Source organism: Saccoglossus kowalevskii, chromosome 20 (genome assembly GCF_978046115.1).
Source record: "Saccoglossus kowalevskii chromosome 20, keSacKowa6.1, whole genome shotgun sequence".
Taxonomy (NCBI): Eukaryota; Metazoa; Hemichordata; class Enteropneusta; family Harrimaniidae; genus Saccoglossus; species Saccoglossus kowalevskii.
Window position 1 is genome coordinate 20,901,033 of NC_140660.1, and position 22,443 is coordinate 20,923,475.

Genomic DNA, 22,443 nt, shown 5'->3' on the forward strand with positions numbered 1-22,443 from the left:
CGCATTTTTTTTTCAAACATCGGCCATTTTGTTTCACCATGAAAACCGTTTTATTAGATCTCTTATCAGAGACACTTGAAGGATTAGCTTGTTTGTAAACTGTCAGCGTGTACAGTGGGACAGTAATGTTTGTCAGAGGATTATCCCTCGTTGTTCGTTTGCATAACAATGGAAATCCGAACGTTCCTGGAGTACGGACTCAAATGCCAGCAGTTTTCTTCATTTTTCACGCTCGAGCTTGACATTATTCATTATCTGACACTCTTTATGAGTTCTATGATATCAGAGGTTAATATGTTTGGCCATTTTTAGTGTATATTTATAATAATGCAGCAAATTTTATCCATGTTACACATTTACCAGATTTTGGAGGTCATGTGGCCATAAAACAAACACAATATTGGAATAATATGAATCGAAACTTTAAACCAGGGTCTTCCAAAATAGATATATAGGTTTGGTGGTTTCACGTACGCCTTTCTTTGAATTTGTAGATCAGCATTTCCCTTGCCAATAAACTATCTCGCTACATTAATCATGAGGCAGGCCTGAAAGTCACGTATATATCCCCTCCAATACTTTTCGTCCAACTAAGAGGCAATGTCAGTTTCATTACATGATATATACTCTACTCACCCTGGAAGTTATTATATTATTATTAGTGTTTTTTTATTGAGAGAAGAGGTAATATAGACCAACTATCTGCTACTCTGTGGAAGTCATCGTCATTAAATCGGCATACTTCAAATTAATGGTTTGACTCAGTTGCTCAATGTCAGAACCCACATAAATGCACGCACCCTATTTTTACCCACTGCATGTCCAGATTAATATCAGATTATTCAAATTGACAACAGTCAACGATTTTTTGCATTTAAAACCACAGTTAATCAACACTATCAACATTTCCGAAATTTCGTTTCATCTGCTAGGGTCAATACTGTCGAGTCGATTTACCATAAATTAAGGTAAGACACACTGTTACATAAAATATTTAGTTAAGAGGTGACCAGAAGATTGCGTTACACCACGCACTGTGTGTTCTTTCCTGTACATTTCATGTTTACGTAACACGTGAGTTAATATGCTGGTGAAATGCTGGTCAATGTTTCTGCCAATATATTCAAATATTTTCCGGTTGTAAGGGAGTATAAGCATCATATATGGTATTTATATGATAGATACTGAGTACACATACCTGATTGAAAAGATGTAAAATTACAAAACGACGCGCAACAAAATGACAAGGACAGGGTGAAGCAAGTGTGCGTGAATGCCACGTTTATTTTCAAAAGGTTCTCCCACGTTTTCCTTCATCATGCAGTGGTTTGAAGGAAATGATAACGTTTATAATCCTAGTACAGAATAATGTAATATGCATCAAGTGTCCTCATGGAGAATAAATTCAATCAACTCTATCTGTACTATTTCAGTTGGCACTAGCAAGGAGATAATACAAATACAAGATTCTAATGAATCTGTAAACTGTTCAATTCAATATTGTTCAGATTCACACTAACACGGTACTAATGTTATTTTCGTTTAAGGTAGCGGGACTATTATTATTATTACTTGTTTTCATCTTCTAATTGTAGCTAAATGACTACAAATAGACCCGGGAAAGTATATATTTTTAGAATCGCCAGACTTCAAGCTTTTCACAAGTGTATTTTGCATGCCCGTATCTGCAATCTACGACGCGTTACTCAATCAAAGGTGAAAAATTACTTTTTCTGTAAAAAAAATAATTACGCATTTATGCTGGCGATAAGAAGTATTTTTTTCACTTTTCCTAGTTGTTCAATAGTCTGGTAAATTGAATGTGTCTGGTTAGTTTTATTCAAGCAACGCGTTTTAAAAAATAGTGTCCTGAATTTCAATTACTGTTTTAGTCGCATTGCCCCCAACTCCAACCACAACTCGTTGGTAAATAATCGATGAAATAGTTTGTCTGGACACATTCAAGTTCCTCTCATTGTCACCTTAAAGCTGTGAAAATTTGGTGTTAATCCGACGACAATAAGTATACGTTATTTTTTGTTAAAGACCTTGTATTTTGAAAAACATAAACTCCTAGAAAACGTCCATGAAGTAACAGCAAAGATTTTCAAGCTTGTTTATCGGCACAATCAATTTGTTTTCCCATCAAGGTCTGTTTTACCATGTGTAGGGACATCCAAATGTGTAAGGCTATTGGAAACCAAGAAAATAAAGGAATGGGATAGCTATAATTGGATAAATTCGGCATATGAAAACACCAAAATCAATGATTTTTTTCCAGTGGCTGTGTGACCTTGTGTCTGACACATTCATATGCAAATGACTAATCTGTGAAACAAACAGGGGCGGAGACAAACCACTCGAATGTTTGGAAACACTCATTGTGTGTCAGATAGCTACTGATAACACATCCTAACATTGCTTTGTCTTGAGTTTATCTTTGAAACTTATAGGCACACAGATTAAACCTGTGTTGTTGATTTTGGAAAACACTACTGAGGCTGCCTTGCTTCCCTTCAGAAAATCTATATTTTAACCAACTTACATGACATTCTATGTTATATTGACTTTATCATATGAAAGTTTATGGTGCATTTCATCAATTAATAAATAAATGTGAAAATCGTAATTTTCAACACAAATAATAGTCTCGCTACCTTAACAGAGATTCTCGTGTCCACTCAGATTGAGCTAGATTTTCATTAGGTGCATCTTCCGAATGAATAACAACTATGACGTTTTAATTTTAAAGATTTTAATTTAGAAACGAAAACAAAAAGACTGTCACATCTCACTACTTAGATGCACCATTTTCATTTTTTGTAATCGACTTCTTCATAACTCCATAAAACGTCCACATTATGGTAAAAGAACATTGGATTGGTGGAATTATAAAATCCAACTGCTAATTTAAACGAAATCCGCGCAACACTATAAAAACACATTTATTTTTGTTGTCACTTATTCAAAATTGTTCCATCAAAATACAATATTCTGACCTCGGACATTAGAAGCTAATATCTAAAAACAGCCCCATCCTACACAGAGAGAATGAAAGCTTATCCGTTTACTCTTATAATTCTAAATGATTTTCTACTGGTATATTATTTATAGAGAAAATACCTATTTGCATATATGCAAATTCATGCAAGGCAGTGAAGAGTTTTATACTACAGTTCTTCCGTGACGTCACAACATTCTACTGATTACAGTATTGGAGTGTTGAACACTACCCCATACGTGTTTACATGTTTATCAGTCTAAAATAAACTAATTGCGATATATACTTGCTGCGTCAGTATTATAAGGTAATACTACATGATAATATTCAAGTTATCATGTCCAACGTGTTATCCAAACATGTGTTATCCAGTTGTGTTATATTCACTAAAATAATTATCATGTATCTTAAATAGCAGTCAGTGCCTGGTAAACTGGCGCAGCTGAGGATTTTGTTAGTTTACTAAAGCTGCAATTGACATAACCGTATAACGTTGCAGTGCACAAACTGCAGCTGCTAAGATCAAGTTATGATTAATTCACAGTTGGGATGGGCGGAATTCAGGCGCGAATCCCAAGCGCGAATGGTGTCACCACTTAGGGTATATCGATTTTTTTTTTGTAGTATCTTTTATATTTATATTTTTTTATTTAAGTATTTAATCTTCGTTTTTTAAACGAAATGATAACACTCCACAACCAAAACTTGTATGATTTCTTGCCAGATTTTGTGCACAAGAGCCATAGAACGTTTTCCTCCTTAATTGTGTTTCATTGTATCTCATGATCACACCCACTGTTCTACACAGTCACCCCTCGATCAATTAAGGCAGAGATTATCACATATAATATATCAATCTATGTCCAGCACATGTTTTTTTTTATTTCATGTGGGAAATGAAAATTGTTATTTTCAGAGTTAAGGCATGGCATCACCTAGATTGGTATTGGTCTTGTCATTGGTCCTGATCACCATGACTATGAATTTCGTGGAAGGACAAGACAATTGCGCAAGTTCAATAATTGGTATTAAGAAAGATCGGAATGCTGATATTAAGAAAGGCAATCTTGGAGATAGCAAGAGAAATGAGCTCTCTGATATCGACATGGATCAGCTTCTAGGTATTAAAAGATGACAGCTTGCTGATATCAAGAGAAATGAGGTTGCTGATATCGACATGGATCAACTTCTAGGTGTTAAAAGAGGCAAGCTTGCTGATCTCAAGAGAAATGAGCTCTCTGATAGCGACATGGATCAGCTTCTAGGTATTAAAAGAGGCAAGCTTGCTGATCTCAAGAGAAATGAGGTTGCTGATATCGACATGAATCAGCTTCTAGGTATTAAAAGAGGCCAGCTTGCTGATATCAAGAGAAATGAGCTTGCTGATATCGACATGGATCAGCTTGCTGGTATTAAAAGAGGCCAGCTTGCTGATATCAAGAGAAATGAGCTTGCTGATATCGATATGGATCACCCTCTAGGTATTAAAAGAGGCCAGCTTGCTGATATCAAGAGAAATGAGGTTGCTGATATGGACATGGATAAGCTTGATGGTATCAGAGGAACCGATCAAGAGAGGTATGCTTAGAAGTAATTAGCAAAAACATGTAAATGCAACGCCATTTGGAAGAAGATAATCACACGCATCCCATGACGAGACTGGTGAATGTGGTTCTGTCAACATGAATTTCAATTTTTACATCGTGTCTGAATTATTTGTATATGTATGTGAGTGATCAAGAACACCACCATAGCTGATTATTATATTGTACAATTAAGAACCTCAATAAACCTCATTCATAATTCGCCATATAGATCTGTTTGTTGATATCTACCACCATTGCATCTACTTTTCCATGGCCGATAGAACAGGCAATGTGATGACATTTGAAAATTGGACACTGTTTAGGTGCGAAAAGAAAGTTGACAAAACCTGACTTCGGGTTTGAAGGCATGAGGAAAGAAAATGGTAATCAATCATGATTTGAAAAATGTATATATATTTTTTTTATTTCATTTGTGTTTTTTCCATCAATAAAAACTGCAATATTACTTTATTTTTAAATACGTTAAAGCGCGAGAGTCGTCACCTGCGCACGCACGGGAATTAAGTCCCAAGCGACGATAACACACACTCAAAATGCAAAGCCTCATGGGTAAACGCATGCGCAGGTGGCGACTCTCCCCACTTTAAGCTGAATTGTTATCCATGGGTTCAATATTCATAGACCACTTTCCCGGAAGTCAAAGATACCCCGTTTCACATGCGCACACTTGCCAAATATGGGGTGTGACATGGACTCATGCTCCTGGATGTACCAATCAACGACACAAAAATAAAATTCCATTCTATCGAATATAAACAGATATGCTTGTACTTGCCGCCAACTCAAAGTCTCTCTACTTTCACGAATTTGTCAAGATTTGATTTAGCAGATTTTACTTTCAGCGAAAATAGCGAAATAAAAACCCAGTGAATACTGATTTCTCTGTAATGCCTGTAGAGGGCGCCTTAAATATTACTTTGATTCACCCCATCTTTTTAAATGCAGATATCTGAGTGCATGTACTTCATTTTAAAGCTTTGAAGGCCATATCATTTTTCCACCAAGAATTCAGAACAATTTGCACACTTTATGCATTTTTATTTAATTTCATTTTATTTAAAACTAAATGGGCATGCCGTAAAATTACTATTTGACATGAGCCTTCAAACTGTTAAAAAAAATGCCTGCAAAGACGATTTTATAATAGTTGACTTTGGGTTCAAAAGAAAATGATAATCATGATTTGAAAAATTATTTTTATTTCATTTGTCTTTTTTTATCCATAAAAACAGCAATTCCATTTTTCTTAATACATAATAAAGCTGAATTTTTAACTTGATCAGCTAGTAAATATCCAACACATGGTAAAAATGCTCATATCTTGAATCATAATTGAATTCACAAAATATATATTTTTAATATTTAACTGGTCACTGATGACATAGTAGTTTGTTGCATTCAACTTGTGATCAATGGACCAAAGTTCAAATCGTACTTGGACATCTTAAAGGGGTCGACCACCTCCCTAACCTGGGTGAATGTGACAGACTCATTGCAAAGGCTAAATCCACTCAGAGATTTTACTTACTAATAACTAATATATGTAATTCTGAGGGAATCTTGGTAAAAGTCTGCAGGCGCTTGTTTAACAAGGCCTGGTTGATGCCATGATTTCACATCAAAATTGCCACAATGCTCACATAGCCATGTCAAGTAGTCCCAAACATAGAATATTCTGAAAACGAGCAGTGACATTCATTGTCTGACACTGTGGTCGAGCACAAAGTTTAAAAAAAAACACACTCTAGAATTGATTTATATCATAGATAATTTAATTATCTTCTCAATCTCAGAAAATTCTGCTTTGAATATGATTGACACGTGTCAATACTTCAACAATTTTCTAGTAATTTGGATTTATGAATATTGTATTTTTATACAGGCTTCATTATGTACATCTTTCCTTCTGAGATAGATATCTATGAATAAAGCTCTATAACATGACATACATGACCTCCATGTCACACATCCTGGTACATTCATGTCCCCTAAAGGTCACACATCCTGGTCCTTTGTGTGACCCTTTGTGTACTGAGACTACCGCCAGTTACCGGTTTCTGAACTTCAAGGACAATTTTATGCATTTTATTTGCGGGGGGGGGGGGGGGGGGGTCTCAATAAAGAATTTGCAACTCAAAGTGCCACGATGTTTGACCTTTTAGAGGTCATGCAAAATACCAGGATGTGTAACCTTTTAGAGGTCATGTAAAATACCAGGATGTGTGACCTTTTAGAGGTCATGCAAAATACCAGGATGTATGACCTTCCAAAGGTCATGCAAAATACCAGGATGTGTAACCTTTTAAAGGTCATGTATACTGCACAAGAATACAAGTCAAACAACAGATAGTAAAACAAAAACACTGAGATGCACTTAAAATTATAGACAGTTTATCATTAAAGACAAATACTTTGTAAGCTGCAATGTACACAGAGCTAAGTCACATAAAAATCAATCAACTCAAATCTTGCTTTATGCATCAGATCGAGAACTTCAAAATCATATTTCAAAGTAGGCATCTAATCAAATAAATGCAGTATTGCATAGAGCATTTTTCATATTCAGTCAATTGGGCACTATAACAACAATTTCTACTTGTGTATTCTCGGGGGCAGACATCCGGGCATTTTCACCGCATGACAACCGTCACGGTGAAAACAAAGGCCGAAAACTCTCAGGAAATGGTACTTTGGGATGGTTGTTGAGACTCCCATGAACAGTGTAACAAGATTACCCCTGCATGTGTAACGCATATAAATTTGATTGTTCAGGATTACTTCAAAGTTGAGTTCCTGCTTTCTTGAATTTTCACCGGCTCTTTGCTTGGCGTTCTGCGTTCCTCAGCAGCGTGCACAGAGCCCATAGAACGTGGAACATCTTTTGACGTGGCTCCGCCCCGAGGATACCAAAATATTGTTTACAACTTATTTTAAACTGATGTTGTGGGCCTACTGTAATACCACTCATTTTCACCGACTTATCATTTCATTATTTTGATATTTTGATCATATTCACTGGGTTTTATTGTCATTTCAAACTCCCCAACTCTAACACTCACTCCCAGTTACCCAATTCATTTGTATATGCCCCCCCTCTAGATAACTATAGATGTACTTAGGAGGGGCATGTACAATTAAATGGGGAGTGCTGGCAGGTAGGGTTAGGGTTAGGGATCGGAGGTACAAAAGGAACTGATTCCGACAACAGAGAAATTGCAACCCAGTGAATAATGAATTCATAGTATGCCATTTAATTTTTCTTTGAACCCAATTAAGGACTTCATATAGAGGATTTCCTCCTACAGTCAACAGAGGGCGCTATCACAAAAGTTTCATCATTTGTGGACATCATAATGCAAGTTTAAAAAACCTTTCTTTGTACAGTCTGATTTCTCTTCAAAACCTATAGAGGGCGCCATACAGAAGATTTCCAGACAATGACAATAGATGGTGCTATCCTTATTTCTATTTAGGTTATCAAAATGTCATTCTAAAAGCTTTTATCTCCATAGGCTCAATATATTGTGACACACTTGTATCAATTGTTTCTTTATCATGCATCATTGTGAGTGATGTTGATGTTGTTTCTTTTACAGTTATAATATCTTCATGAAACATTTCACCAAGGGAAACCTGCAGTGAACAATAAACAATGAACATTAATTTCATGGAATATCAATATTATAAAATTTATATTCAATAAATTTGTTTATATTCAATTAAAAATAAAAATGTTTGCCTCTGTTATACTCTAATGCTAACCACAGTATTAATTCAAAAACAGCTTTATTTTTGTGAGTCTTGTTTAAGCGCGGTGGTCGTCGCGCAGCGCGTGTTCCAATTTCATGTAAATAAACAATGTATTTTACACGCGTTGTATACGTCGCTATGAGTCCCATATCGAACAGGACGCGGCACGGCGACTGCCGCCCTTTAAGATATTTGAGACAGCAAAACTGTTATCAGGAAATGTTGTCATCACAAATGTGGCTCAATTGTAGAAAATTTACAGTGGCGAAAAATTAGAAATTTATCCCACCATTATAATGTGTAGCGAGTTGCTGAAACGTAACTTACCTGCCCTTGATTGGTTGAACAACTTAGACCTGTAGCTGGATATTTACAATCAAACCCATGACGATGTAACAACAGTAGAGCGCCCTCTCCAGGTATAGATCCCCCTTCTTTCATATCATGTATAAATCGCAAATTAAGTAATTGAATGTCACATGACAGTTGGTTTGGAAATGGTAAAAACTCTGTCACAATATCTAAATCCTGATTAAGGTCGTTCGTTGCTAACGTAATAATTGGATGGTTTAACGTGTAGCTGACGGCATTGCTTAGAAGTGATGGATATCCCGTTGGGCTTGTATTCACCTGAAATAAAAATAAAACATTTTCAAAGAATATTTTAGACAAATCTATAAACAAAAATGTAAAAGTATGGTGTTTTAATTATATAAAGTTGCTGTAAATGCACCGAAGTGAAAAAATTGTTTGCGAGCATGAAGTGTATAAACAGTATTATTATTCAAGCATAACTCTAGAATTAAGCTAAATTTAATCTTGCTTCAAGTTAGCTTAGCATGCTTTCAAAACCACCATATATCCACATTGTGTGGAATAAACTATCTAAATATGTCTCATATTAGTAACATAGGTAAATACTGTAAAGGATATATTGAAATTATTGAGGACAACGTCACTTGTTATAAGTTTTTATGAAAAAGACAAAGCCACCATGGAATTTACTGTGGAATACTTTATTTTCGCTGGAATACATTTTCGCTGAAAAGGCTTTTTGGAGCGTTTTTTATTTTGGAATTTATTTTCACTGATTTTTGATGAGTTTAATGTGAAATATAGGGAAAAAAGTATATTCGCTGGATTTTATTTTCACGGAAATATCCCTTCAGCGAAAATAGCGAAAATAAATTCCAAGCAAAAATAAAGTATTCTACAGTAAGTTATTTTCTTCCTCTCTGTATAATTCATTTGTAGGAAGGACATGGATGAGTGTAATAATTGGTTGAGTGTAGTAAACACACTACTCTATCACATAAATGACTTGCTTATCACCACAGTGTGATGTAAGACAGGGCAGATAAATAAACTATATCACCTCAGTGTTGTCACTTACTGTCAAACTTTTTTCAGTGTACACGCTGCCCAAACGTTGCACTGAGCTATCAGGATTTATGTACAGTCCAATAACTGTGGTGATTGTGGTAACAATGGTGTACATGTGTAATTTCATAATTATTATTGTCCCACATATGTATCTGATCAAGATTTAATCTACCAGAAAGTCACAAAAAGTGGTTTCTGTTGCAAATTTCTCATTAGAACAAAATTTATGTAAGCACAGAGAGGTAAAAAAACAGATAGCAAACAATCTGACACGGCAGACAGACCATGTGTGAAGTGAAAAAACAAAACAATATTCTTCCCAAAAAAAACAACAGAATACTTCACCTTTTGAGTTGTGTCTGTTTTTCTTTCTAATAATATTCTGAATAAATTTGGTGTTTTTTTGTTATCCTTTACACCTTGCTGTAAACCACGATTATCATCTTGTTCTAATTTCCTGTCCATAAAAATATCAATCCAACCTGAAATAAAACTTATGCAAATTAGATTTTCAAACTTTTCACTACCAGACCCCCCCCCCCAAAAAAAAAATATGTTCTCCACTTTTTTTTTTATATTCTTACACAATTTTGTACAAGAAAGACACTGTAACTTTCAGATTTGTCCAGCCCTTTAAGAAAGTTACCAGCCCTGCATGAAAGTTACAAGCGCAGCAAGAAAGCTACCAGCCCTGCATGTATGTAAATGTGTCGAAATGGGCGTAGTACTAGTGGCTAGTGCTAGTAGCACTAATCCGAAAAAGCACTAGATCAAGCGCAAAAATGGCACTAGATCTAGTGCTAAAATGGTACTAGATCTAGTGCTAAAATGTGCACAGTGCGAGTGGCATTGTTATCGCATTGTCAACGACGTTGAATAATAGGAGGGGCATCAACAACCACTTTCATGTGCAAACTACAAACAGTATAAAACATCGGCAATATGCGCAAGATGTCCATAATAATACTTTCTTTATATAATACCGGATTCTGCCGTAAATTCGCCCGTTGAATATTATTCAGTAGTGATTATAATAACACACAAAAAATAAATTCGTTGATTCAAATAGAATTCAACTTAGTTTCATCGTAAGCAAATGATTCCGATCGCATATAAACGCTCGATGCGGTAGGGTATCCGCCATGTTTCTCTTGCGTGAGTTGAGCTAATAGGTCAAATCGCTAATTAACCAATCAAAATGCTGGATGATGCCAACGCGTTCAAATCACCATAGCTCATTTAAATATGTTAATGTTATTGAACGGAACGCGGAAAAGATTTGCCGATGTTGTAGTACGCTCTTTTGGCTTGGATTTTGATGGGAAAATGGCGTGATTTTTTTTAAATAAAAAAATAGTTGTTTTCAAAGATGAACTTAGCATAAGAAGAATAATTTAACATTGTTTACAGTGATAACAGCTCTTTGTCCAAAGGGAGCTTACGCTAGTCAAAATAAACACGCTCTTGAATAAAAACTTAAATAGACCATGGAGCTAAAATAATCTTATTTTAGCTCCATGAATAGACTGATTTAGGTGTCAGGAACGATTGAAATGTCCGATAAATTATGACAAAATGTTTTAAAAAATAAATTTAAAAACTGCCGAAAAATAGCCCTGGACGATTTCTTGATCCCATTTTTTTAACGCGACCATACACTGGGTTTATTTAGCTGTGAAGGGTTAAAATACGTATTTCACAACCAGAAATTCAACAGATGAACTTGTTACTGCACATGTTTTAATTATTAGCAACTGTAACAAGAACAAGATTTCGAGAGTCTACAACAAAAAATCCTAAGGGCTCCTAAAAATATTATTGCAGAGAAAGTGTCTAGACATATATAATATGGTCACGTTAAAAAATCAAAAAATCAGTGAGGTTGCATCATATTCCGTTAGTTCCTCCATGATACAATGTAACAACAGGATTGCGTGAAAATGTATATGCCCATTCACAGGTCGCAGTACACACAACATCCACCGAGCTTTACAGGGACCCGGGACTTAGACTAGGAGTATACCAATTTTGTATTTAGTTCACATATGGCATCTTAATTTCATTTTCGAAGATCTATTTTCATTAAGTGTGGCGCCGACCAGAAATAAAACGGCAGATCAGCGATTTAAAAAAAATCAACGCTGAATTACACCATTTACATAAAGTTTCCATTCGCCAAAGTTGAAAACACAAACTTCCTCACAATACCATTTCATACAGTATATCTATTCACAATTTGTAAAACCTGCAGTTTCACTGTTTCAGCTAGTTTCCCGGCCGATCCCGTTGTTCCAACGGTCTATTACGACAAACGTGGACAATGACATTCTCAATTTTCCCACTGTAGCACATTTCCAATGAATGAAGGATACAACAATTTTACGTAAATATTAATTTATTTTCAGAGAATTACGGGATGTCTTGACGTCGTTGACAACGCGATATCAATGTCACTAGCACGATGTACATTTTAGCACTAGATCTAGTGCCGTTTTAGCACTAGATCTAGTGCCATTTTAGCACTAGATCTAGTAGTTTTTCGGATTAGTGCTACTAGCACTAACCACTCGCACTATGTCCATTTCGACACATTTACATACCTCAGCCCTGCATAAAAGTTGCAAGCGCAGCAAGAAAGCTACCAGCCCTGCATGAAAGTTACCAGCCCTGCATGAAAGTTACCAGCCCTGCAAGAAAGTTACCAGCCCTGCATGAAAGTTACCAGCCCTGCATGAAAGTTACCAGCCCTGCATGAAAGTTACCAGCCCTGCATGAAAGTTACCAGCTCTGCATGAAAGTTACAAGCCCGGCATGAAAGTTACCAGCCCTGCATGAAAGTTACAATCCCGGCATGAAAGTTACCAGCCCTGCATGAAAGTTACAAGCCATGTATGAAAGCTACCAGCCCTGCATGAAAGTTACCAGCCCTGCATGAAAGTTACCAGCCCTGCATGAAAATTACCAGCCCTGCAAGAAAGTTACAAGCCCTGCATGAAAGTTACCAGCCCTGCATGAAAGTTACCAGCCCTGCATGAAAGTTACAAGCCCGGCATGAAAGTTACAAGCCCGGCATGAAAGTTACAAGCCCTGCAAGAAAGTTACAAGCCCTGCATGAAAGTTACAAGCCATGTATGAAAGTTACCAGCCCTGCATGAAAGTTACAAGCCATGTATGAAAGTTACCAGCCCTGCATGAAAGTTACAAGCCATGTATGAAAGTTACCAGCCCTGCATGACAGTTACAAGCCATGCATGAAAGTTACAAGCCATGTATGAAAGCTACCAGCCCTGTATGAAAGTTACAAGCCCTGCATGAAAGTTACAAGCCCTGCATGAAAGTTACAAGCCATGCATGAAAGTTACCAGCCCTGCATGAAAGTTACAAGCCATGTATGAAAGTTACCAGCCCTGCATGAAAGTTACAAGCCATGCATGAAAGTTACAAGCCATGCATGAAAGTTACCAGCCCTGCATGAAAGTTACAAGCCATGTATGAAAGTTACAAGCCATGTATGAAAGTTACAAGCCATGTATGAAAGTTACAAGCCCTGCATGAAAGTTACCAGCCCTGCATGAAAGTTACCAGCCCTGCATGAAAGTTACCAGCCCTGCATGACAGTTACAAGCCCTGCATGACAGTTACCAGCCCTGCAAGAAAGTTACCAGCCCTGCAAGAAAGTTACAAGCCCTGCATGAAAGTTACCGGCCCTGCATGAAAGTTACCAGCCCTGCATGAAAGTTACCAGCCCTGCATGAAAGTTACAAGCCCTGCAAGAAAGTTACAAGCCCTGCATGAAAGTTACCAGCCCTGCATGAATGTTACAAGCCATGTATGAAAGTTACAAGCCCTGCATGAAAGTTACAAGCCATGCATGAAAGTTACAAGCCATGTATGAAAGTTACCAGCCCTGCATGAAAGTTACAAGCTATGTATGAAAGTTACCAGCCCTGCATGAAAGTTACAAGCCATGCATGAATGTTACAAGCCATGTATGAAAGCTACCAGCCCAGTATGAAAGTTACAAGCCCAGTATGAAAGTTACAAGCCCTGCATGAAAGTTACCAGCCCTGCATGAAAGTTACCAGCCCTGCATGAAAGTTACCAGCCCTGCAAGAAAGTTACCAGCCCTGCAAGAAAGTTACCAGCCCTGCAAGAAAGTTACCAGCCCTGCATGAAAGTTACAAGCCATGTATGAAAGTTACCAGCCCTGCATGAAAGTTACAAGCCCTGCATGAAAGTTACCAGCCCTGCATGAAAGTTACAAGCCACGTATGCAAGTTACCAGCCCTGCATGAAAGTTACAAGCCATGTATGAAAGTTACAAGCCCTGCATGAAAGTTACCAGCCCTGCATGAAAGTTACCAGCCCTGCATGAAAGTTACAAGCCCTGCATGAAAGTTACAAGCCATGCATGAAAGTTACAAGCCATGTATGAAAGTTACCAGCCCTGCATGAAAGTTACAAGCTATGTATGAAAGTTACCAGCCCTGCATGAAAGTTACAAGCCATGCATGAATGTTACAAGCCATGTATGAAAGCTACCAGCCCAGTATGAAAGTTACAAGCCCTGCAAGAAAGTTACAAGCCCTGCATGAAAGTTACCAGCCATGTATGAATGTTACCAGCCCTGCATGAATGTTACAAGCCATGTATGAAAGTTACAAGCCCTGCATGAAAGTTACAAGCCATGCATGAAAGTTACAAGCCATGTATGAAAGTTACCAGCCCTGCATGAAAGTTACAAGCTATGTATGAAAGTTACAAGCCATGCATGAAAGTTACCAGCCCTGCATGAAAGTTACAAGCCATGTATGAAAGTTACAAGCCATGTATGAAAGTTACAAGCCATGTATGAAAGTTACAAGCCCTGCATGAAAGTTACCAGCCCTGCATGAAAGTTACCAGCCCTGCATGAAAGTTACCAGCCCTGCATGACAGTTACAAGCCCTGCATGACAGTTACCAGCCCTGCAAGAAAGTTACCAGCCCTGCAAGAAAGTTACAAGCCCTGCATGAAAGTTACCGGCCCTGCATGAAAGTTACCAGCCCTGCATGAAAGTTACCAGCCCTGCATGAAAGTTACAAGCCCTGCAAGAAAGTTACAAGCCCTGCATGAAAGTTACCAGCCCTGCATGAATGTTACAAGCCATGTATGAAAGTTACAAGCCCTGCATGAAAGTTACAAGCCATGCATGAAAGTTACAAGCCATGTATGAAAGTTACCAGCCCTGCATGAAAGTTACAAGCTATGTATGAAAGTTACCAGCCCTGCATGAAAGTTACAAGCCATGCATGAATGTTACAAGCCATGCATGAAAGTTACAAGCCATGTATGCAAGTTACCAGCCCTGCATGAAAGTTACAAGCCATGTATGAAAGTTACAAGCCATGTTCGAAAGCTACCAGCCCTGCATGAAAGCTACCAGCCCTGCATGAAAGCTACCAGCCCTGCATGAAAGCTACCAGCCCTGCATGAAAGCTACCAGCCCTGCATGAACGTTACCAGCCCTGCATGAAAGTTACCAGCCCTGCATGAAAGTTACCAGCCCTGCATGAAAGTTACCAGCCCTGCATGAATGTTACCAGCCCTGCATGAAAGTTACCAGCCCTGCATGAAAGTTACCAGCCCTGCATGAAAGTTACCAGCCCTGCATGAAAGTTACCAGCCCTGCATGAAAGTTACCAGCCCTACATGAAAGTTACCAGCCCTGCATGAAAGTTACCAGCCCTGCATGAAAGTTACCAGCCCAGCATGAAAGTTACCAGCCCAGCATGAAAGTTACCAGCCCAGCATGAAAGTTACCAGCCCAGCATGAAAGTTACCAGCCCAGCATGAAAGTTACCAGCCCTGCATGAAAGTTACCAGCCCTGCATGAAAGTTACCAGCCCTGCATGAAAGTTACCAGCCCTGCATGAAAGTTACCAGCCCTGCATGAAAGTTACCAGCCCTGCATGAAAGTTACCAGCCCTGCATGAAAGTTACCAGCCCTGCATGAAAGTTACCAGCCCTGCATGAAAGTTACCAGCCCTGCATGAAAGTTACCAGCCCTGCATGAAAGTTACCAGCCCTGCATGAAAGTTACCAGCCCTGCATGAAAGTTACCAGCCCTGCATGAAAGTTACCAGCCCTGCATGAAAGTTACCAGCCCTGCATGAAAGTTACCAGCCCTGCATGAAAGTTACCAGCCCTGCATGAACGTTACCAGCCCTGCATGAACGTTACCAGCCCTGCATGAAAGTTACCAGCCCTGCATGAAAGTTACCAGCCCTGCATGAAAGTTACCAGCCCTGCATGAAAGTTACCAGCCCTGCATGAAAGTTACCAGCCCTACATGAAAGTTACCAGCCCTACATGAAAGTTACCAGCCCTACATGAAAGTTACCAGCCCTGCATGAAAGTTACCAGCCCTGCATGAAAGTTACCAGCCCTGCATGAAAGTTACCAGCCCTGCATGAAAGTTACCAGCCCTGCATGAAAGTTACCAGCCCTGCATGAAAGTTACCAGCCCTGCATGAAAGTTACCAGCCCTGCATGAAAGTTACCAGCCCTGCATGAAAGTTACCAGCCCTGCATGAAAGTTACCAGCCCTGCATGAAAGTTACCAGCCCAGCATGAAAGTTACCAGCCCTGCATGAAAGTTACCAGCCCTGCATGAAAGTTACCAGCCCTGCATGAAAGTTACCAGCCCTGCATGAAAGTTACCAGCCCTGCATGGAAGTTACCAGCCCTGCATGAAAGTTACCAGCCCTGCATGAAAGTTACCAGCCCAGCATGAAAGTTACCAGCCCTGCATGAAAGTTACCAGCCCTGCATGAAAGTTACCAGCCCTGCATGAAAGTTACCAGCCCTGCATGAAAGTTACCAGCCCTGCATGAAAGTTACCAGCCCTGCATGAAAGTTACCAGCCCTGCATGAAATTTACCAGCCCTGCATGAAATTTACCAGCCCTGCATGAAAGTTACCAGCCCTGCATGAAAGTTACCAGCCCTGCATGAAAGTTACCAGCCCTGCATGAAAGTTACCAGCCCTGCATGAAAGTTACCAGCCCTGCATGAAAGTTACCAGCCCTGCATGAAAGTTACCAGCCCTGCATGAAAGTTACCAGCCCTGCATGAAAGTTACCAGCCCTACATGAAAGTTACCAGCCCTGCATGAAAGTTACCAGCCCTGCATGAAAGTTACCAGCCCTGCATGAAGTTACCCATCCTGTAAGAAAGTGACAAGCCCTTCATAAAAGTTACAAGCCCTGCAAGCAAAAAGTAATTTCATAAGCTGCTTTTGTCTGTATGACACAAACGGTAAAAGTCTCAAAGTACTGACTCGTATGCTATGAATTATTGATTTTAACAGATGCATAACTTGCATATCACCACACTGTGAGGTTAGCAGATTGAAAACACGTATTACTATTGTGTGACGTCACATCTGTAGAACTTGCCATAAAGGCTGTTCAGAGCTTCTGGGTTTACATTGTTTTACAACCACAGATCGTGGTACTATTTTGGCAAGCTTCTGTGTGTATTTTCGTAATTATTAATTGAAAGTTAAACAAAATCCTAGCAACTTGAAGCAAATATCATGAATGCAGAGAATTGCCACACAGTATACATAAGGCATTTTCATGACATAGAACACCATGGCCTCAACAAAATTACCATACGAGGCAAGCACAATGATATATTTGCATTCAGAGTTATTCTAACAATAGTTACAATGAAAATATTTCACTTTGTCATTCTGCGGTAATAAACATGTAATAAATATATAATCCCATAATATTTTCTCCTAGGTTAATAATGTCAGCAGATATTTGTGATTACTGGCAGAGAATTGATAGAAAACTCTGGCGGTAATCATTCGTATCTGCTGACATCAACTGATATCAAAGTCACTTACCTTTTTCTAGAGAAGCTACTCCTAAAGGCTGTGCTGTGTGTAAAGTAAGTCTTGATGTATCATCTTCTAGATATGCCATCAGTGGCATTGGGTAAACATTACCTTGCAAGGGAACTTTGGTCAAATATTTCCGTTTTTGAATCTAATGAAAGAGAAAATGAATCTGTCTTCATGCCATGATTGATTGAGGTATCGGTGCAACTTACCTTATTAGGAAATGCAATTGCCAAATAAAGAATGATTGTGAGATAATTAAAAAAAACATTGCTTATAATAAATAAAGTTTATCACAGTTTGATTTCTTCCAGGCACTCGGCAATTAGACCAAAAATATTGTATAAATAGAGATTATTATCATATACCTTGTATTGCCTAGCTTCGGAACACTATGGGAAGTGCGCCCTCACATCAGGCAATAATTTCCCGTATCTCGCCTGGCTTTCATAAATCAAAACAAAACATGTCATTCTAAATTTCATTGTGTGGTTGCGGTCACACCATGGTAAAATTGTAATTACACCTGTAAGGTATATGATAAAACCTTTATGGACTTGATACGGTACGGTAATAGTATCATTTGATATCACCTGTTTATTTATTTATTTATTTAATACTTTATTTAAATAGGGTAGGCCAATATACAATAAAGTAATTTTCATTGGTCCCTCTGTAGAAACAAAATACACAATATACACACTATAGGCTTGATCCATTCACAACAAAATTTTTACTAAGATATATTTTGCAAGTTTTCTTAAAAATGCCTAATGAGGCTGAATTTCTGATATTGGGTGGTTAGTTATTCCATAGGGTTACTCCTCTATACTTGGTTTGTAGAACTGGTTGAAACAAGCGATTTCATGGGCTAGTACGCTATAATACAGCCTATCAAACCATGAATACCAACCAGCTCTACAAATAAGATAGCATAGCATCGCAAGATTTGGTTTTCCCTGTGTATCGTTTGAGCAATCACAGACTGATGACGTTTAAAGCTGCAACATCAGTTTATGATATTTCACTCATCCTGATATGCACCATGGTTATGTGATAACACTCTAACTCATGCAAAGAACTTATCCATTACTGGTATGCAAAGTGTATTTTTAACTTTTTTTAAAATTTTTGTCATGTCACAGTTTATTGTGAATTTCAAATCAGTTTATCGGGAATTTCAAATCAGTTGTGAATTTCAAATCACATTTTGTTATGAATTTCAAATCAGGTTTACTATGAATTTCTAATTACTTTACCATGACTTTATTGTGAATTTCAAATTACATTTTATTACTAATTTCAATTCAGTTTACCATGAATTTCAGATTAGTTTACCATGAATTTCAAATCTGTGGAATGTGAATTTCAAATTTTTAATCGCATTTTTTGTACATTTCAAATTACAGTTTATTGTGAGTTTCAAGTCATAGACATGGGTGTAAACAGAATACTTACTTGAAAACCATTTAAATCTGTAAAAAATATTTTATCATTATTTTCAATTCCAGTTTTCAATCTCATAACAATTTCTTTATTTTTATGGTTCAGTATGTCGACTATGTTGTAGATTTCAACTGCTGTGCCATCCACTCCTGTAAACAAACACAAAACGAGTCATCTTTAAAGCCGAAGGGTTGTCACCTGCGCACGCGCGGGAGTCCCGAGCGGTGATAACAACACACGCTAAAACGCAAAGGCTCATGGGTAGACGCTTGTTTGTAAACAATGACATGATATGGCCATCTGACGCATTCGCAGGTGACGACTCCCTCGCTTTAACCTTTTCACCCCCAGTTTCTTCTTTTCATCATCAATCCACAAAATAGTCCCGTTTACAGTCTGCACTTTTTTTCAGAAGACTCCCAGTAAAAACTGAAAATTGACTCAAATTTTGTTTGCTGGCTCCAAAACTAGGGCTCATTTCCAAAAATATTGAAGAATATAAAAAAAAAATGCGCATCAAACTTTGGCTAAGAAAGTCTGGTGGTGAAAAGGTTGATTTTTTATTTTTGTTCCAGGCAATATTTTTGGATACTACATTGTAAGTGTCAATGTTATCACTCCAGAGCTAACCATACAAATAGAAACGATGTTTTAAATTACATAACACGGCGGGAAAACAATATCCCCATCAAGTGGCATTTTACTGCACTTGTATACATTAATAAATGTTCTCCACAAAGTTGCAAACCGTTTTTGAGTGAATCCTGGTCAGCAGCTCTCTATAGAGCATGTGTTATATTCATGTGGGTACTGTTCTCATTCGTCTGAGCACCCATGTTACTCTACCCGCTGTGTTTTAAGAGTATACCTACCTGAGCATCCCCCTCGAAAAAGTGTGCAAATACAAATTTTACTTCACCATGTGACAGATTGAGAGAATAAAATTACACAACTAGTTGCGTGGATTTGACCTGATAGGTCAAGCATGTTATTAGCCGATCAGAATGCCGTGTTGTATCGTCACAATTCTCCTGGAACTTCTGAACGCATACCAAGTCGGATGAGTATGGTAGTTTTGAATGTAGAATTAAAACTTTGGCGTTACTGATAATGCATCAAGTGCAATAATCAATGATAGAGCCATCATGGATATTAAAATAATCAATTTGGAATTTTGCTCAAGTAAAGATTTGAAATTAGGGGCGGAGAGGGGGGTAAAGAGGTGTTTTGTGTTGGAGACAAACATCCATGTTCGGCATAGTGGTTGTCGCATCAGACCCAACACGAAATGGTCGACCCCTACCCTGGGTTAGTGTGCCACAGACTCAATGAGAAGGCCAATTCCACTGGCCAAGATTCATTCAGTAACAAATGCGACTTTGGAGGAACCTTGGTTAAGGTCCACAGGTGCTTGTGTTCGACCGAGCCTGGTTGACACCAGGATAGCGCATTAAAATTGCCATTTGATAGAGAGATGGCCACACAGCCGTGTCATGTAGTCCCAAACATGAATATGACTTCTGTGGCAAAAATGCACTATGTGTCAGCACTAGCACTTGCAATTTGCACATAGAAAAAAAAAGTCAGGAGAGACAACAGTAACACTCAATGTCTAGAACCATCCCCTGGCACAAAAAATTTTTTTTAAAAAAAACCATCCATGTTCGTTACTGTGTATTAAATAAACAAATAATCACAGCATTTTTCATGCAAAACATGGCATAGTCAGAACACAGTCACTCAGCGTCTATAGTTATTCACTGTCAGATGTATAATAATGAAGTGTTTACCTGTTGATTTATGCAGTTTGACAACATGTTCTACATTCTCAAACAACACATGTACTTCAGCCGACAGTCGTCCTCTGATAACACGTACTATTGGCTTCACATCACTAATGATGCTCTGTGGGGGGGAAAAAAAAGCAATGTCGTGTTTAATAATTTAGTAGAACAAATAAGATAAGGTTGCAAAAAGGATATAGTATGTTTTTTGCATACCTATTGGTTAGTATACTTAGGCAAAAAAACCAAAAAAACCATTGCGTTTTTTGTGCAAGGAAAAAGTGTAAATGATTTGGTGATGTGGTTGTAATTGTTTTTGTTTTAATCCAATTGGAGAAGAAAGCGGGCAATGACATTGTACCCTTACCTTTGCTTGACCATCTGGTAAGAATAGATATGCTCCACTTTTATCTTTACTCATCCTAGTACCATACATCACAAAATCCACTGACAGTGATGTAGTCTTCCCATCAGACTTGGTAGTAAGAGACTGATAAAACAACATATAATATTATAAATACACCTGACATCAGTTACCATGACATCCATATAACTTTCTCTTACTAATTTGACTATGTTTGTCAGTTGTTTTGTTTTGTTTTTTGAGACAGTGAAAGTCATGACATTTTGTTGGGCCTCTACGACATGGAGTCCCACAGCAACTTTTTGTTATCATTCAGTATGCATGTTTCAGGGCCTAATTGATAGTTGGTAGTATTATTTAATACACGTAAGTCAATCTGATATTGTAAAAAAATTAATTATTCACTGATTTTTAATTTCCATATTTTTGTTGATAAGTAAAAGTTAACTGCAAACACCAAAAATTGTTTATAAATTCTTTAATTTTTTTTTTCAACAAACACGACAGTATTTCCCCCCATCTGCAGTTTTTATTTTAAAAGTCACTGCTAGTCATTAGTAATCACTCAGACTTCTGTCCACTAGAATGAAATGTTTCTTACCTGTAATAAGCCATTATTCCCTGAGAACTTTGCAGTAAGGAATGCATTTTCAATTGTAAAGTCACCATAGTTACCAATCTCTCGGAAAACATGGAACAAACCCCTAGGTTGAAACAAACAAAAAAGACTGTTGGACTTCTACAAATGAAAGTGATAAAAACACAAAATAATACAGTACTGTAATATAATTTATTTTTGCTTGGAATTAATTTTTGCTATTTTCAGTGAAATATATTGAGTGAAAATAAAATCTAGCAAATATACCTTTTTTCCTATAGTTTACATTCAACTTGTCAAAAATCAATGAAAATAAATTCCATACAAAACAACAAAAGGTTTTTTAAACGAAAATTTATCTCCCTCACTTGGTAGCGCCGCTGAATTGCAGTGCTCCCTGTTGCAGTTTTTTTCTAGAAAAACTCCTGATAATTATAAATTTATACCAAAAATGGAAAATGATGGAAATGGGCTTGTTACACTGGATTTTTTGGTGAGTTTTTGTCTCAAAAATTTGCTTGATGATATGGTATGAAAAATGACATATCTAATCATTATACAAATCTTAAAAAATTACATATAATTCAGTTTCTAGGTGATAATGGTTTTCTATTATTTAA

At 37.6% G+C, this 22,443-nt stretch overlaps 1 protein-coding gene across 1 annotated transcript in view; it reads right to left on the reverse strand.

Annotated features, from left to right (window-relative positions):
* Positions 1 to 5,787: 5,787 nt before the first annotated feature.
* The window catches only part of LOC102802038 (alpha-mannosidase 2-like), a 60,942-nt gene continuing 44,286 nt past the window's right edge, over positions 5,788 to 22,443 (reverse strand). The window contains exons 15-22 of the mRNA XM_085494603.1: positions 21,827 to 21,929; positions 21,229 to 21,351; positions 20,868 to 20,982; positions 19,090 to 19,226; positions 17,638 to 17,779; positions 10,087 to 10,223; positions 8,686 to 8,988; positions 5,788 to 8,241 (exon numbers count right to left, since the gene is read on the reverse strand). Coding sequence (XP_085350729.1) covers positions 8,086 to 8,241; positions 8,686 to 8,988; positions 10,087 to 10,223; positions 17,638 to 17,779; positions 19,090 to 19,226; positions 20,868 to 20,982; positions 21,229 to 21,351; positions 21,827 to 21,929 — 1,216 coding nt within the window. The 3' untranslated portion in view covers positions 5,788 to 8,085. The remainder of the gene's footprint in view (positions 8,242 to 8,685; positions 8,989 to 10,086; positions 10,224 to 17,637; positions 17,780 to 19,089; positions 19,227 to 20,867; positions 20,983 to 21,228; positions 21,352 to 21,826; positions 21,930 to 22,443) is intronic.